At 46.5% G+C, this 13,661-nt stretch overlaps 2 protein-coding genes across 2 annotated transcripts; both read right to left on the bottom strand.

Annotated features, from left to right (window-relative positions):
• Positions 1–6,645: 6,645 nt before the first annotated feature.
• On the bottom strand, positions 6,646–9,135 carry LOC143034873 (uncharacterized). Its single transcript, XM_076201217.1, has 2 exons — positions 9,023–9,135; positions 6,646–8,944 (listed from the first exon to the last, which is right to left on the bottom strand). The coding sequence occupies exons 1-2, from the start codon at positions 9,133–9,135 to the stop codon at positions 6,646–6,648; spliced, it is 2,412 nt and encodes an 803-aa protein (XP_076057332.1).
• A 1,627-nt stretch (positions 9,136–10,762) lies between these two features.
• LOC143034872 (uncharacterized) lies at positions 10,763–11,152 on the bottom strand. The gene has a single exon (XM_076201216.1). The coding sequence runs from the start codon at positions 11,150–11,152 to the stop codon at positions 10,763–10,765; it is 390 nt and encodes a 129-aa protein (XP_076057331.1).
• Positions 11,153–13,661: the final 2,509 nt, after the last annotated feature.

The raw sequence follows: 13,661 nt of genomic DNA, 5'->3' as shown, positions 1-13,661 counted from the left end.
CTGGCCGTTGATCTTCTGTTGGAGGACGGCGCCAATTGCTGTGGAGGAGGCATCAGTGGTAAGGAATGTGGGTGCGTGAGCTACTGGGTAGGACAAGCGGGCGGCTTCAGCGATTGCCGCCTTGGCTTGTTCGAATGCCTGGGTCGCTTCGGAAGACCATCTCACAGGTTTGACCGACCGCTTGGAATGGTTCTTGGTGAGGTCGTTCAAGGGAGCGAGTTTTGCAGCTGCGTTGGGGATGAATCTGTGGTAATAATTGACGATTCCTAGGAATCGTCGGAGCATCTTGATGGTTGTTGGCTGTGGGAAATCTTGGATTGTGTCTACTTTCTGAGGGAGAGGATACAGACCTGCTGTTGAGATGCGGTGTCCGAGGAAGTCGAGAGATGAAACTCCGAGGAGACACTTGGACGGATGTACCCGGAGGCCATAATCTTGGAGGCGGCGGAAGAGGAGGCGGAGGTGTTGGCGGTGTTGGTCGTGGGTATCGGAGGCTACGAGGATGTCGTCGATGTAAACGGTGATGAAGTCGAAGTCTCTGAGGGCATGGTCTATGAACCTCTGGAACGTCTGGGCGGCATTCCGGAGGCCAAAGGCCATCATCTTCCACTCGAAGAGGCCGAACGGAGTGGCTATGGCTGTCTTCTGGACGTCTTCCGGCGCTACAGGGATTTGATGAAACGCCCTGACCAGGTCAATTTTGGAGAAGACCTGCTTCCCGTGAAGCTTGAAGTGGAAGTCTTGAGCGTGAGGGATGGGGTAGCGGTCGGGCTTCGTGATGCGGTTAAGTTGACGGTAGTCACCGCAAGCCCGCCATTGGTTGGGCGGTGGGGGTGGCTTGGGAACCATGTGGAGTGGTGATGCCCAAGCACTCTCCGATGGTTGGATGATGTCCTGGTCTAGGAGTTCTTGGAACTCCTGTTTGGCAGCGGCCAACTTCTATGGGGAAAGTCGTCGAGGCTTGCTGTGTACTGGCGGTCCAGATGTCTGGATGTGGTGCATGATGTTGTGAGGGGTGGTGGTGGTGTTGGTCTTGTCTGGCGATGTTAGCTGGGGAAACTCCTGCAGGATGCGTACATAATCGCCAGCGGACTGGAGGGACGATATCTGGTGGGATTTGGCGTTAGTGGTGGTTCCCGGTATGCTTGTCGTGCCGTGGTACAAGCAGTTATCCTTGGCGTTTACTACCATATTGTAATGCTGGAGGAAGTCGTAGCCAAGAATGGGGTGCTGGACCGCTGCTATGACGAATGTCCAAGGGAACTTGACATCGTGGAGGTCCAGGACGCTGTGGTGGCTGCCGTACGTTGCAATGGGCGTACCGTTGGCTGCAAGCAGGTCGTAGGATGGCCACCGTGTACCGTGGTTGGGTTCTTCCGTCGGGGGTATGATGCTGACGGCTGAGCCCGTGTCTACCAGGAAAGAGAGGCCAGAGTGGCGATCACGCACTGAGAGGAGGGTGTGAGTATGGTTAGCGGGGGTAGGAGTGCTTACCAAACCCCGCGTTTGGCGTTTCCCTGCGACCAGCTGCATGGTTGTGTGCATCTGAGCGCCTTGGCTCCGAAGCGGGTATGGTACCAACAGGAGGCAGTATCCTGTCGTGGAGCGGGGCTAGGTGGTGGTTGAGGGGGGGTTCCCTTCTCGGCAAGCAACTGGTTGAGCAAGGTCTTCATGTCGGCGACTTCCTGCCGTAGTTGCTGCATACTTTGGTCACTGGCACTATATGACATGGGAATGTTTTCACTCACAGCACTATGGTCGGTAACACCTGGGTTGTCACTACACTTTGCGCGAACACTATGCACTGGTTTGTGTACCGAGGTATGTCGCTGGAACAACCTATCTGCTATTTCGCAGTATTGTTCGTCGTCCTTATCGCCGGCTAAAGCTTCCAGGTGTAAGTGGAGGGCGTCCGGCATCTTGGAGAGGTGAATGGAGCGGAGGAGTTCCTTGGGCAATGCCACCTTTGCACGGGTGTTGAGGTTGGCCATACGGGTGTATAGCTGTGAGGGGGTGGTGTCGCCGAGTTCGCTCTGCTGGATATCTCGGTAGAGCTGGTCGTCAGGCCTGGCGCATAGCTTCCGTAAGGCAGTCTTGAGGGCGGCACACTTGCCTTCTTCCGGAGGAGAAGAGACGGCGTTACGGACAAGGGCGATGACGTTCGTTGGTAGAGCGGCGATGTACGCGCCGAAGGCTTGGTGGTCTGGAACGTCACCTTGAGTGGCTAAATAGGCTTCTGTGTGAAGTAGCCAGCTCTCCAAGTCACGGGAGAAACTGGGAAGTTTCACTTGTGAATTTTCCATAATCCTGGTTGTCTTTCACCGGGGTCACCAATTTGTAGTGGTTTGGTTCGAACAAGCCAGGGAAAATGAAATTCACTTTGGTCTCTTATTCTAATCTCTTTAGTAAAACCACAAGTAATAGCCACTGGTTAGTGGATCTGATCAGTCGTAGCTGGACGGTGAGCCTAACGTCAGAGGCGGTGGCGGCTGATGACGGCGAGGCTCGATGGAACTGCTACAAGACTGGACGAGATGTTGTTGCTGCTGCCGTGGCTATTACCATTCTCCTGACTAGCCGCCGCTGCCCTATTTAAGGGTCGCTCGCGGCTCAGCGTAGTTGGCAAGAGAGGTCGCTAGCCGCTCGAGAACCATTTGCTGGCTCCTGATTGGCTAGCTCATATTCACCTCTTGCCAACTATGGGAAGTGTGTGACCGCCTGTGGCTGCGTCACTACACCGTGTTCACTTTTTTCAATAGTTTTGCATCATCTGCAAAGAAGCTCATATAGCTTTCAATTCCTTCATCCATATCATTAATATATATAGCAAACATTATTGGGGCCAGAACCGTTCCTTGTGGAACACCGCTTATTACTTCATCCCATTTTGAGTGTTGGTCTCTTATTACTACTCTCATTTTTCTTTCTTGCAAAAAGTCTTCCATCCAATTTAGTAGTTTGCCCTGTATTCCTCCTTCAGATTCTAATTTCTTAAGCAACTTCTTATGTGGTACTTTGTCAAAAGCTTTTATTAGGTCTAGAAATGCGCAATCAGCCCATCCATCTCTTTCTTGTATTATATCTATTAGCCTTGAATAGAAACATATTAAATTGGTGACGCATGATCGTCCTTGTCTGAATCCAAATTGTCTTGGATTTAGCACGTTGTTTTTTTTCTAAATATTTTACCCATCTATTTTTTACAATTCTTTCACAAATTTTTGCTATTGTACTTGTTAGAGAGACTGGCCTATATTTGTTAGGGTCTTCTTTATTTCCCCCTTTATATATAGGTACTATATTTGCTTTTTTCCAATCTTCTGGAACTTTACCTTCTTTCAATGAACTGATTATTATGCTATATATTATATCTGCCAGTTCATTCCTGCATTCTTTCAAAATCCAGTTTGCCATTTCATCTGGTCCATGCGATTTTCTGACATCAAGATTACTCAAGTGTATCAATATTTCATTCTTTGTTACTTCTATTTCTTCCATAGGGGGGACTTTCTCTTTCCATTCAATCTCTTCAGGTTGTATGTTCTCCCTTGTAAACACAGATTTAAAATGTTTGTTCATAATTTCCGCCATTTCAATTTCCTCTGTGTATTCAATTCCTCCTTGTCTTAATTTCTCCAAATCTTGTTTGTTTTTCAGTTTGTTGTTTACAAATCTGTAGAATAGTTTTGGTTGATCTTTACACTTTTCTATGACATATTTTTCATATTTTCTCTTTTCCTCTCTGCACGCTTGTACATATTCATTTCTATAACAAGTATATATTTTCCATTTTTCTGGTCTTTTGTTTTTCTTCCATTTGGCCCAAGCTTTGTCTCTCTTGTCTTTTATCTCCCTACAACTTTTATTGTACCAGTACTTTATATATTCTTTTTCTTGTTTTTGTCTTGGGACATACTTTTCTACTCCCTTTTTATATATTTTTGTCAAAATATTCCATTTCTCTTCTACTCTTGTATCTTCTTTGTGTATTCTTTCCCAGTTTTCATTTTGGAAGAATTCTCTTATTTTATCAAAATTTGTTTTTTCATACATCAATCTTCCTTTTCTATATTGTTCATTTCTTTTCATGTATTTTTTCTCATTTAGTTCTAGTTCTATCAATATGTGGTCACTTTTGCTTATTGGTACCTGGTATTCTATCTTTTCCACTATTTCAGGTTCTGATGTGAATATTAGGTCTAGTCTCGATGGTTCTTCATTTCTATACCTGGTGTTCTCTTGGATCCATTGTGTCATTGTATGGTCAGTAATCATCTCAAGTAGAACACTACCCCATGAGTCTTCTCCACCCTTTACGGTCATCTCTTCCCAGCATATTTCTTTGCAATTATAGTCGCCCATCATAACTATTCTTCCTCCATCTTCCATTATCTTGTTTAGTGTTATTCTTGTGTCTTCTAACATGCTTTTATGTTTATTCTCTTCCCACGAGGCTGTTTTTGGGGGCACGTAGTTTATTACAAATTTTCTGCTCTTCTTATCTCTATCTTCTACTTCTATCATAATCATCTCTACTGCATTGTTCCCATATGTGACATTCTTCACGCTTATATCCTTCTTAGTCAGGAACATAACTCCACCCCCTTGTTTTTTCTCTCTGTTTCTAATCCAATAATTATATGTATTGTGTCCTATGCTGTTGGGTGGTAGTGGACCTTTTAATTTTGTTTCAACAATTCCCATTATGTCCGGATCTTTTTCTTTCAGATATTTGTTCAGTTCATTCAGTCCTGTTATTAATCCATCTATATTTGTGTAGGATACTCTTAACTTTCTGTTATTTCCATTGTATTCTCTGTTTCTTTTGTGTTTCTCTCTGTTATGTTCCATTTCTTCAATTTCATATTCACTACTCTCCAGTAGAATTCTTGTTTTTCTGTCTCTGTTCTGGTCTCGTTTTTTTTTTTTTCTTAGCTTCATGTCTTTTCCTTTTTTCCTCCTCTCTTTCCTCTTTATTCATTTCCCTTTTTATCCATACCTTTTTATATTGTTCACTTGTTGCTAGTTTCCCTGTTTTGGATAAGATATTCTCAGCCGTAGTTTGTGACCTGAATTTAATCTTAATTGGTCTGGTCTTGTCTGTACTATATTTCCCGAGCCTGAATTTCTCTTCAATTTGTTTCATTATTTCTGGTTCATCTTCCTGAACTAATTCTAGTAAATTTCTTACTTTTTCATTTTCCTCTTTGATTCATGTGGTTCTATCTGGGTTATGTTTCTCTTCCATTCCTAATATAATTATACATTTCTTTCTATCTGCTAAGTCTCTTACTATATTCTCCTTCTGTCTCATCACTTTAATAACTGAGTCTTCAGTTTGTTCATTCATTTGTTGTTTGATTATATCAGTAAATGCAACTTTGCTATTTTCTTGGATTTTTTTCCAACCCTCCTTGTTCTCCTTATTATTCTCCTTTAAGACTTTATTCTCTTCTTTTACTTCTTTTAACTGTTTTTTTATTTCTTCAATTTCCTTAGTTAAGTTTTTGTTCGCCTTCTCTAGTTCTTCCAATTGTTCAACCCTCTGCACAATGTTGTTAACGTGACCGAACCTAAATTCCCAGTGCTCGATCATCTTATCGAGTTTCTCTTCTAGTCTTGTTAATCGAGGGGGGGGGGGTTGTGTCCCCCCCACCCTCTTTAAATCCCTGGAAAATATTCTCATAATCTTCTACTGTATTGCTCTTATCTATACTTCTAATCTTTACATTTTTGTTAGACATTTCGTCATCGCTAAATTGGTCCGGACTTCGTTTGTTTAGATTTCGTCTGGCTGCCTGGGCCAAGTCCTCACCTTCCTCATTTCCTTCCATTTCCCTCAGTAATCCCTCCCCTTCTCCTTTTTCCTTACTTTCCCTACACCACGAGCAATTTTCCCCCCACCCTGTAAATACAATAGGTACTTCCTTTGCTTTGGGATCCACGAAATTTCACTTTTTCTTCAGAACGTCTTCTAAGCCATCCGTTCGTTGAAGTGTGTGTGTGTGTGTGTATTTACCTAGTTGTATTTTACGGGAAGGGGAGCTATGCTCGTGGTGTCCCGTCTTCATATCTCATTTTATCTAAACTATTTTTAAATTCATGTATTGTTTTTGCACACACCACTTTCTCATCTAACTTGTTCCAACTGTCTATTACTCTGTGAGGAAAGCTGTTCCTTTTCAGATCTCTTCTATAGCTGTCTTTTTTTATTTTCTTTCCGTGTCCTTGTGATTCAAAAGTACTTACTTGTGCGTCGATGACGTCGGTTCTTCGGTTTCGGTCGCTCCTGGGTGGGCCCTTACATTCCTTTGCGGCACACTCTCCACTTCTCTAGCCTAATTCCCTACCTCCTAACCATTAATGCTAGCTTACCATATCCCCCTTTCCGGGTACTGTACACTCCACTCACACTCGCATTCACCACCACCCACGCACGGTCCTTGTTCGGCACTGCGCCACCCAAGCCAACGTGAGGCCACCCCCCCCACATTCGGGTGGGAAGGGGGATACCAGCGCTCGTGCCCTTTGACCCCCTCTCCCCCCCCCCCAGAAAGAGGGGGAGGGGGTGCCAACCGTCCGTCCCCGTCCGCGCCATACACACTCACGCTCACACCACACCCCCCCCTTGATCTAGAGATCAACCTACTCCTCGTCTTCTCCTTCCTCTACATCGTAGTCCTGTAGCCACCTTGGCGGGCGTCTTTCGCGCTGGGGTCTCTGAGACACCCCATCCTCTTCTGTTGTCGCCCCGTGGCCTTCCTCCTCATCTTCTCCTTCACTCACTACCCGCCGTTTATCCAAGATATGTCGCGGCACTCCCTCAACAGAAGCATTGTTTCGGGAGTTCACCTCCGTCACTGTCCCTCTCGTCCACTGTGACGTGCACTTCCTGTCCCTTGGTCTCACCCATACCTCCTCCCCTACCTGCACTGAGGCGGGGCCTTCTTCGGCATTGGCCGGCAGTTTCGGTCCCTGCAGCGGATGCCGCCAATCATATTTGAACACAGCCTTTTGCGGAACCGAGCGGTCGTCTTGGCCTGACCTGGGGGAGATATTATACCAGAAAACTGCCTCCGTCGGCGGGATTCGCGCCCTCTCAGCTATGGCCTTAATTGTACGATGGTGTCGTTCTACTATCCCATTTCCGCTCGGCCGGTACGCTGTCCGGAAGAAGCGTCTTGTGTTCCACTTGTCCAATGTACCTTTCAGTGCCTCCGACCGAAACGCCGTGCCGTTGTCCATCAGGACTTCATCCACTGGGCCCCGCTCCAAAAATACCTCGTTCATCACCCGCGCAATCTCTTCTCCAGTCTCCGCCTTCAGTTCTCGCCAAATGCCGAACCGCCCTGGGCCGCAGTCGACCATCGATAAGTATCTGGTGCCTTGATAGTGGGTTACGTCAATTGCCAGCCGCCCCCAGTTCTCTTCCACGCAGAGCTCCCCCGCTGAATGCGGTCTGGGGGCTGGGTTTATGGACTGACAGCGGACACACGCCCTCACCGCATGCCGCACCTCTTCCCTTGATATGATCGGGTTAACCTTCCTTGCCAGGAACAATGACCTATCGACCCCTAGATGATGCGTTTCGTGCAACTCTTTCGCACGAAAGGACCCAGCGGCGCATATCTCGAGCTTCTCTTCCTGTTCTTCCTTAGCTTTCAGCCAGCTCTTCTTTACTCTGGTAAGCGCGTCCGCTTTGTTCGCCTCCGAGGATACCTTCCTCACCCTTATCTTCATGCCGAACTCGTCGATTAACTCTCTCAGGATCCCGAGGCGGCGCTTCACCAGGATCTCTGCAGCTCCTTTCGTGCGTACTCTCTTTTCAGCCGTCAGCACCGAGTTCATCCACCCCGCTACCGTGGCTGAGTCCGTCCTGATCTCGATCTCACGCAGCCCCCATTTCAGCGCCAAATTTGTTCCTTTTATGACCGCGTCCAACTCTGACACGTCAATATGGTGGTAGTCGTCCTTCTTCCGCTGCCACGCTCCATCTTCGACTATCACGTTCCCTATCTCCAAGACGGCGCCGGTTGCGATACTACTCGCGTCGCACCATACTACGCCATGGCTCTGCTGGGGCGCGTTCCACTGTCCTCTCACAGGATCATCGTGCATCGTCCTCTGGACAACGTCGCGTATCATGGTTAGCGTGTCCTCATCAACCTTCTCTCCCCAATCTTTCGATCCCACCCTCCTCTTAATGTAGCTACATGCCGTACGAAGCCATCCGGCGATCGGGTAGTGGCCCACTAATTTGCCGCAAAGGGAGAAAAGTTCTCGTTTACACAATTCGTCCGTCACCTTCGGGATCTCGTTCCCTCGCTTGAACATCAGCGTTCCTGCCGCGTTCCTTTCCAGTCGCAGTCCCAACACCGCTCCTCCCTCCAACGGCTCCGGTTCCTTAGCTGTCAATCCGTACCGAGCCAGATGTTCCACCACGTTCGACGTTGATACTATGCCATCGTCCACCAGTATGTCGTCTAGGTACGAATCAGTGCCCTTCTTCATCGCTTCAGTCTTCTCCAGTACCGTCTTCAGGATTCTCGTCATGATCCTCGGGGCCGAGCTGAGCCCAAAACCTAGTCTGGTCAAGCAGTAAATTCTCCCTTTGTATTTTACTAGCTGGTACTTCCATAGCTTCTTAGTCACGTGAATTTGCAAGTAAGCCGCCCGCAAGTCTACAACGGCGGACGCCCCCCTCCTTCGGCGCCACCTGCGTAGGGTCTCACTACATACATCTACAAAATCGTCGCCAGTATGACACTTCACGAACTGGTTCAGCTCTCGGAAGTCCAGCACCGGTCGTACCTTTCTCTTGGTTGGCTGCACCACTGCCATCAAGGGCAGGATTCCGCCCTCCACTGGTTCCTCCCAGGGACTCAAGATTCCTTCCTCGATCCATCGCTCCACTTCGAGGTCAAAGTCCTCCCTCACCCCCTCTCTGAGGGTCCGTGTGTAGCAGTCGACTTTGTTCTTCAAGACGGGCGAGCTTTCCTTCGGATACCACTCTACTTCCCACTTCCGGCCGTCAAATTCCGCCAGGAAGTCCTCGTCCTCAATCGTGCACGGCGTCGCCCTCTCCCCAGGGTCGAGCTTCGGGCCAGCACCGCCCTCCGCGGCTCCCATTGCCATTCCTACGTCCTCACCCGGCCTCGGTCGGTTCTTCATCCTCTCTTCCGAGTCCTGCCTCATTCCAATCCGTACGAGCCCACCGATGAACGTGACTTCTCCAAGCTGGGTAATTCCGTCCATTCCCAGCACCACGCCAATTCCCTCCAGCACTCTTAGTCGTATCGGGATACCCTCCACTATCATTTCAATTTCCTGGTCGCCATCGCATATCGTCTCTCTCCCGTCGACTGTCGTCAGGGCCACATCTCCCCGTCTGAACTCTTGAACTATATCGGTCCTCACGATCGTGGTTGAACAGCCAGAGTCTATCAGCGCCCTCGCGCGTCTCCCTCTCACCCAAATATCCACGATCGGCATACGACTGAACGGTGTCCTTACATTTCCTCGGCGGCCCCTCGCATAGTGGCCGCCGATGTCCCGTTTCCCTGGCTGCAATTTCGGGCCATGTGCCCCGGCTGATTGCACGAGTAACAGATAAGCTCTACCTCCTTACAGTCCCTTGCCAGGTGACCCAGTCTCCGGCACTCGTAACAACGGACCCTCGACAGCCCGCGCCATCTGTTGTAGTCACCCCCGAGCTCACCCGTTCTCCCTTCTCGGTCAGTGGCCACTGTCCTCGCCCGCGCGCCCTCTCCCGCCGAGGGCACTCTCCTTTGTGTCTGTTCGTTGGCCACGGCCACCATCGGCCCTTCATCCTTAGCCTTAGTCAGGAGCCTGGCGCGGGCTATAAATTCGCTCATGTCTGCCTTTGCTGCATTTTCCATTGCCTGCAGCCCAGTCGATATGTAATCCGGAAACCCATTCACGAAAGCCATCCTTACTACCATTTCCAGGGAGTTGCCTTCGAGATTAATCAGGCCTGCCAATCGCCTAATGTCATTTGCGAACACGTCAACCTGTTCTCCCGTCCACCGCATTCGCCGTAGTTTGCAGTACGCTTCGAAGGGACTCTCGCCAAAAACTTCCTGTAACCTCTCCTTCACCTTTTCCACTTCCTTTCGATCTTCGGTTGCCATCTCCATGTAGACGGATAAAGCCGCGCCCTCTAAATTTAGCGCGATGTAACTCGCCACATCCTTCACTCCCGTTAGCCGCGCGACCAAGGCTGCCTTTGTTAGCCACACGGAGACATCTCCTGTCCCGTCAAACGGCCTTAAGGTGACACTATTCACCTTGAACGGTTCGTTTTCACTCTCAGGTGCGGACATTGACGGCCCGTTTCCACTTGCGGGCGTAGTCATTTTTGCGGTGCCTAGATAGCTTGTGATTCAAAAGTACTTACTTGTGCGTCGGTTTCGGTCGCTCCTGGGTGGGCCCTTACATTCCTTTGCGGCACACTCTCCACTTCTCTAGCCTAATTCCCTACCTCCTAACCATTAATGCTAGCTTACCATATCCCCCTTTCCGGGTACTGTACACTCCACTCACACTCGCATTCACCACCACCCACGCACGGTCCTTGTTCGGCACTGCGCCACCCAAGCCAACGTGAGGCCATCCCCCCACATTCGGGTGGGAAGGGGGATACCAGCGCTCGTGCCCTTTGACCCCCTCTCCCCCCCCCCCCCAGAAAGAGGGGGAGGGGGTGCCAACCGTCCGTCCCCGTCCGCGCCATACACACTCACGCTCACACCACAGAGATCAAAGGCTTCTCAGCAGGGACACGTGCCAACAAACCAGCTTGCTTCAGTCGACGTGAAACCGTAAATCGAGACACTGTGCCACTGGAAGTTTCACCCATCTCGCGAGAAATTTCAGCTGCAGTCTTAAAACGGTCCTGCATGCTCTGTCTCACCATTGTTCTGTCCTCTCTCGCATTGGTTTTTCGAGGTCTGCCGGTCTTTGGCAAAGTTTTAACGTTTCCTGACTGTTTGAATCTAGCTACAATGCGTTGCACGATACTGCGAGATCTCCCTATTGCACGTGAAATCTCTGAAAGTGATAATTCATCTTTGTGTAAAGACACAATGCGGTTTCTCTCTGCTTCAGACACTTGTTGACGTTTTGCAGGCGCCATGATGGATTTTAAGGCGTTCCAATAATGTACAAGTTTAAGCTATAATTGGCTTGATGCAGAAAGTCTTATAAATGCTTACAAATAAGAGCTAAATTGACATCAACAAGGTTTTTGGTTGCATTTTTTTATGTGTCCATTAACTTTTGCACTACATGGAAATGTAACTGTTGTACTATTCTTCTGCTTATTTGCTAACCGGTCTATCTATTGCTTTAAAACTTCATCAGAATTCATACTAGAAGTGTATGTAAACCTGTGTCAATTTATAGGTCTCTTGATAAAATACTTAAGTTACAATAAAGATTTATTCAGAAAGTGTTTTACTGTCCCTTAACTTATGCTCGCTACTGTATATAATCTTTAGTTTTGCTTGATCATATAGTTAACTGTTGAAAAGTACAGATGTAGCCAAATAAATGTAAGATATCTTTCAGTGGTGACACAGTCATGAGTCAGGTGTCAAGTGATTATCTTATTTATTACTTCAGTATTTCGTGTAATATGCAGATAACAGTAGCCACTGTTCTCTGTTTACACCTGTGCAACAGGATCACACGTCAAGCAGGGAATTATTTCGGAGACAATGTTAAAGAATTATTTCCTCTCTGAAACTTTTTTTATATTCAAAAGCAAAAATTCCCTTAACTAACCTAACCTTAAGGAACCGAGGGAAGTGCTTATAGGTGAATGTGTCATAAAAGTTGTTCAATTTCTCTGGTGAACTTATGTATACTTATTTTATCGGAAAGAGTATTATTGCATACTAAATTGTTTAAGTAACATGTATATATTACGTGTAGTTATTCATTTTTTATGATGGTATCTGTGATCATTGAAGTATCCATAGGCATAGGTAATCAGCCTACTACGTAGGAAATGAAAGATTAGAGTCTTGGGAACAACTTAAGGGACCGTCTGGTCGCTTTATAAGGGAGCATATCCTAAAACTTTTTTAATCTTTTTAATGAACTTAGGTATAATTACCATTTACATTTGTCTATAATTCCCCAGGGTATTGTATTCCTCACATGTATATATAAAGTGTAGTGAAGATATAGTGAAGCTGTAATTAATTTTATGGAAATCCTTCCACATATTTTAGCTTGGTATGAAATGAAAGCTTAGAGTCTGGGGAATATACCGTATTTTTCGGACCATAAGGCGCACCCCTAATTTGCTACTCCCCGTCCTTACATAAGGCGCACCTGACCATAAGGTGCAGCTGGTCTCGTCATCTGATAATCATGCTTATGCGAGTGCATTCAGAACTGATAATTTTCGTTGTCGAATGAGAAAAATCGTTTGGGATTTAGCAAAATTACAAAAATGAATCATATATTTTTTATTTTGGTCAGTGAAATCAGACCACCTCCATGGATGGTCTGCCCTACCAATACCCCTAAGAAACAACAAACACGTTACGGGAATTGTAGGGAATAAAACCAGCATTAGCAGTTTTATTCCCGGAATTCTCTATTCACTTAAAAACACAAGATTACAAATGAAGGTAAAATTTTAGTTTCGACCATGGGCGCAATATAGCAATGCAAAATTAATTATTATTTTTTTAAATTGTAATGTATCAACGTAATATGCAATTTTGTGAGCAGAAATAAAAAACAAAAAAAGTTACTAAAACAGATTTCGCAAGTAACGAAGTCTTGTCGGACGAATGGTACGCCATATTTGTTATGATAGATGCCGACGTCGAAGAAATGAAAGGGTGATAAATTCGTCTAACCTAACCTGTGTTTAATAGATCGTTACCTGCAAATTAAATGTCATCCGGCTCGTCCTCGTTGTCGTCGTCGTGAGACGGCGGGCTTTTCAACCACTCTCGGCTTGCGGGGTACACAGTTCCTATGCTACCGACTTCGTTCATTAGCATATTTGCTTGTAGCAAGGTAATTTTTTTATTTTCAATTCCGCCCACAAAATTGCATATTACGTTGATACATTTTAATTTACAAAATTAATAATTATTTTTCTATTGCTATATTGCGCCCATGGTCGAAACTTAAAAAATACCCAAATGACTACAGTCGGAGTGGAGCGAGACTAGACCAATGTAAAATGGCTGTCTTTGTTGTAGACGCTATCATGTTATAGCCATGATAGCGTTAATGAATGCGGTGGCATGGACTCGAAAACTGTCGAAGTTTTCGCAATTTTCTTGTCAAGATACATGCATCTTGGTTATAACTTGGTTGTAACTTTTGCTAGGCCTATGCACTGTCGCCGTCGGCAGGCTAGCTACGAAACGTGTGAAAATAGTACGTCACTGTCCGAGGCATTTTTTTTTGCAATGAAGCCACACATAAGGCGCACCTCACGATAAGGCGTACCACCCAATTTTGGCCGATTTTAAGGATTTTTCCCGCGCCTTATGGTCCGGAAAATACGGTAAGTTATGTTGTACATTTGACCAAACTCATACCTCTGATTTTTTGTGAATTTTCTTTTCTGAACATTTCAAAGGTGCTGCAAAATTCAGGTTTCATAAAAAAAA

Source organism: Oratosquilla oratoria, chromosome 18 (assembly GCF_046742065.1).
Source record: "Oratosquilla oratoria isolate Oo_2021 chromosome 18, ASM4674206v1, whole genome shotgun sequence".
In the NCBI taxonomy this organism is placed as follows: domain Eukaryota; kingdom Metazoa; phylum Arthropoda; class Malacostraca; order Stomatopoda; family Squillidae; genus Oratosquilla; species Oratosquilla oratoria.
This window is presented reverse-complemented; position numbering and strand designations above follow the sequence as displayed.

What these genes read in the sequence shown, in the direction of transcription:
- LOC143034873 (XM_076201217.1), bottom strand. Translation starts at nt 9,135, where the DNA reads ATGGCAATGGGAGCCGCGGAGGGCGGTGCTGGCCCGAAGCTCGACCCT. An exon ending in GCGGAATTTGACGGCCGGAA is followed by an intron (nt 8,945 to 9,022) that starts GTGGGAAGTAGA and finishes ACGGACCCTCAG; the next exon opens with AGAGGGGGTGAGGGAGGACT.
- LOC143034872 (XM_076201216.1), bottom strand. Translation starts at nt 11,152, where the DNA reads ATGGCGCCTGCAAAACGTCAACAAGTGTCTGAAGCAGAGAGAAACCGC.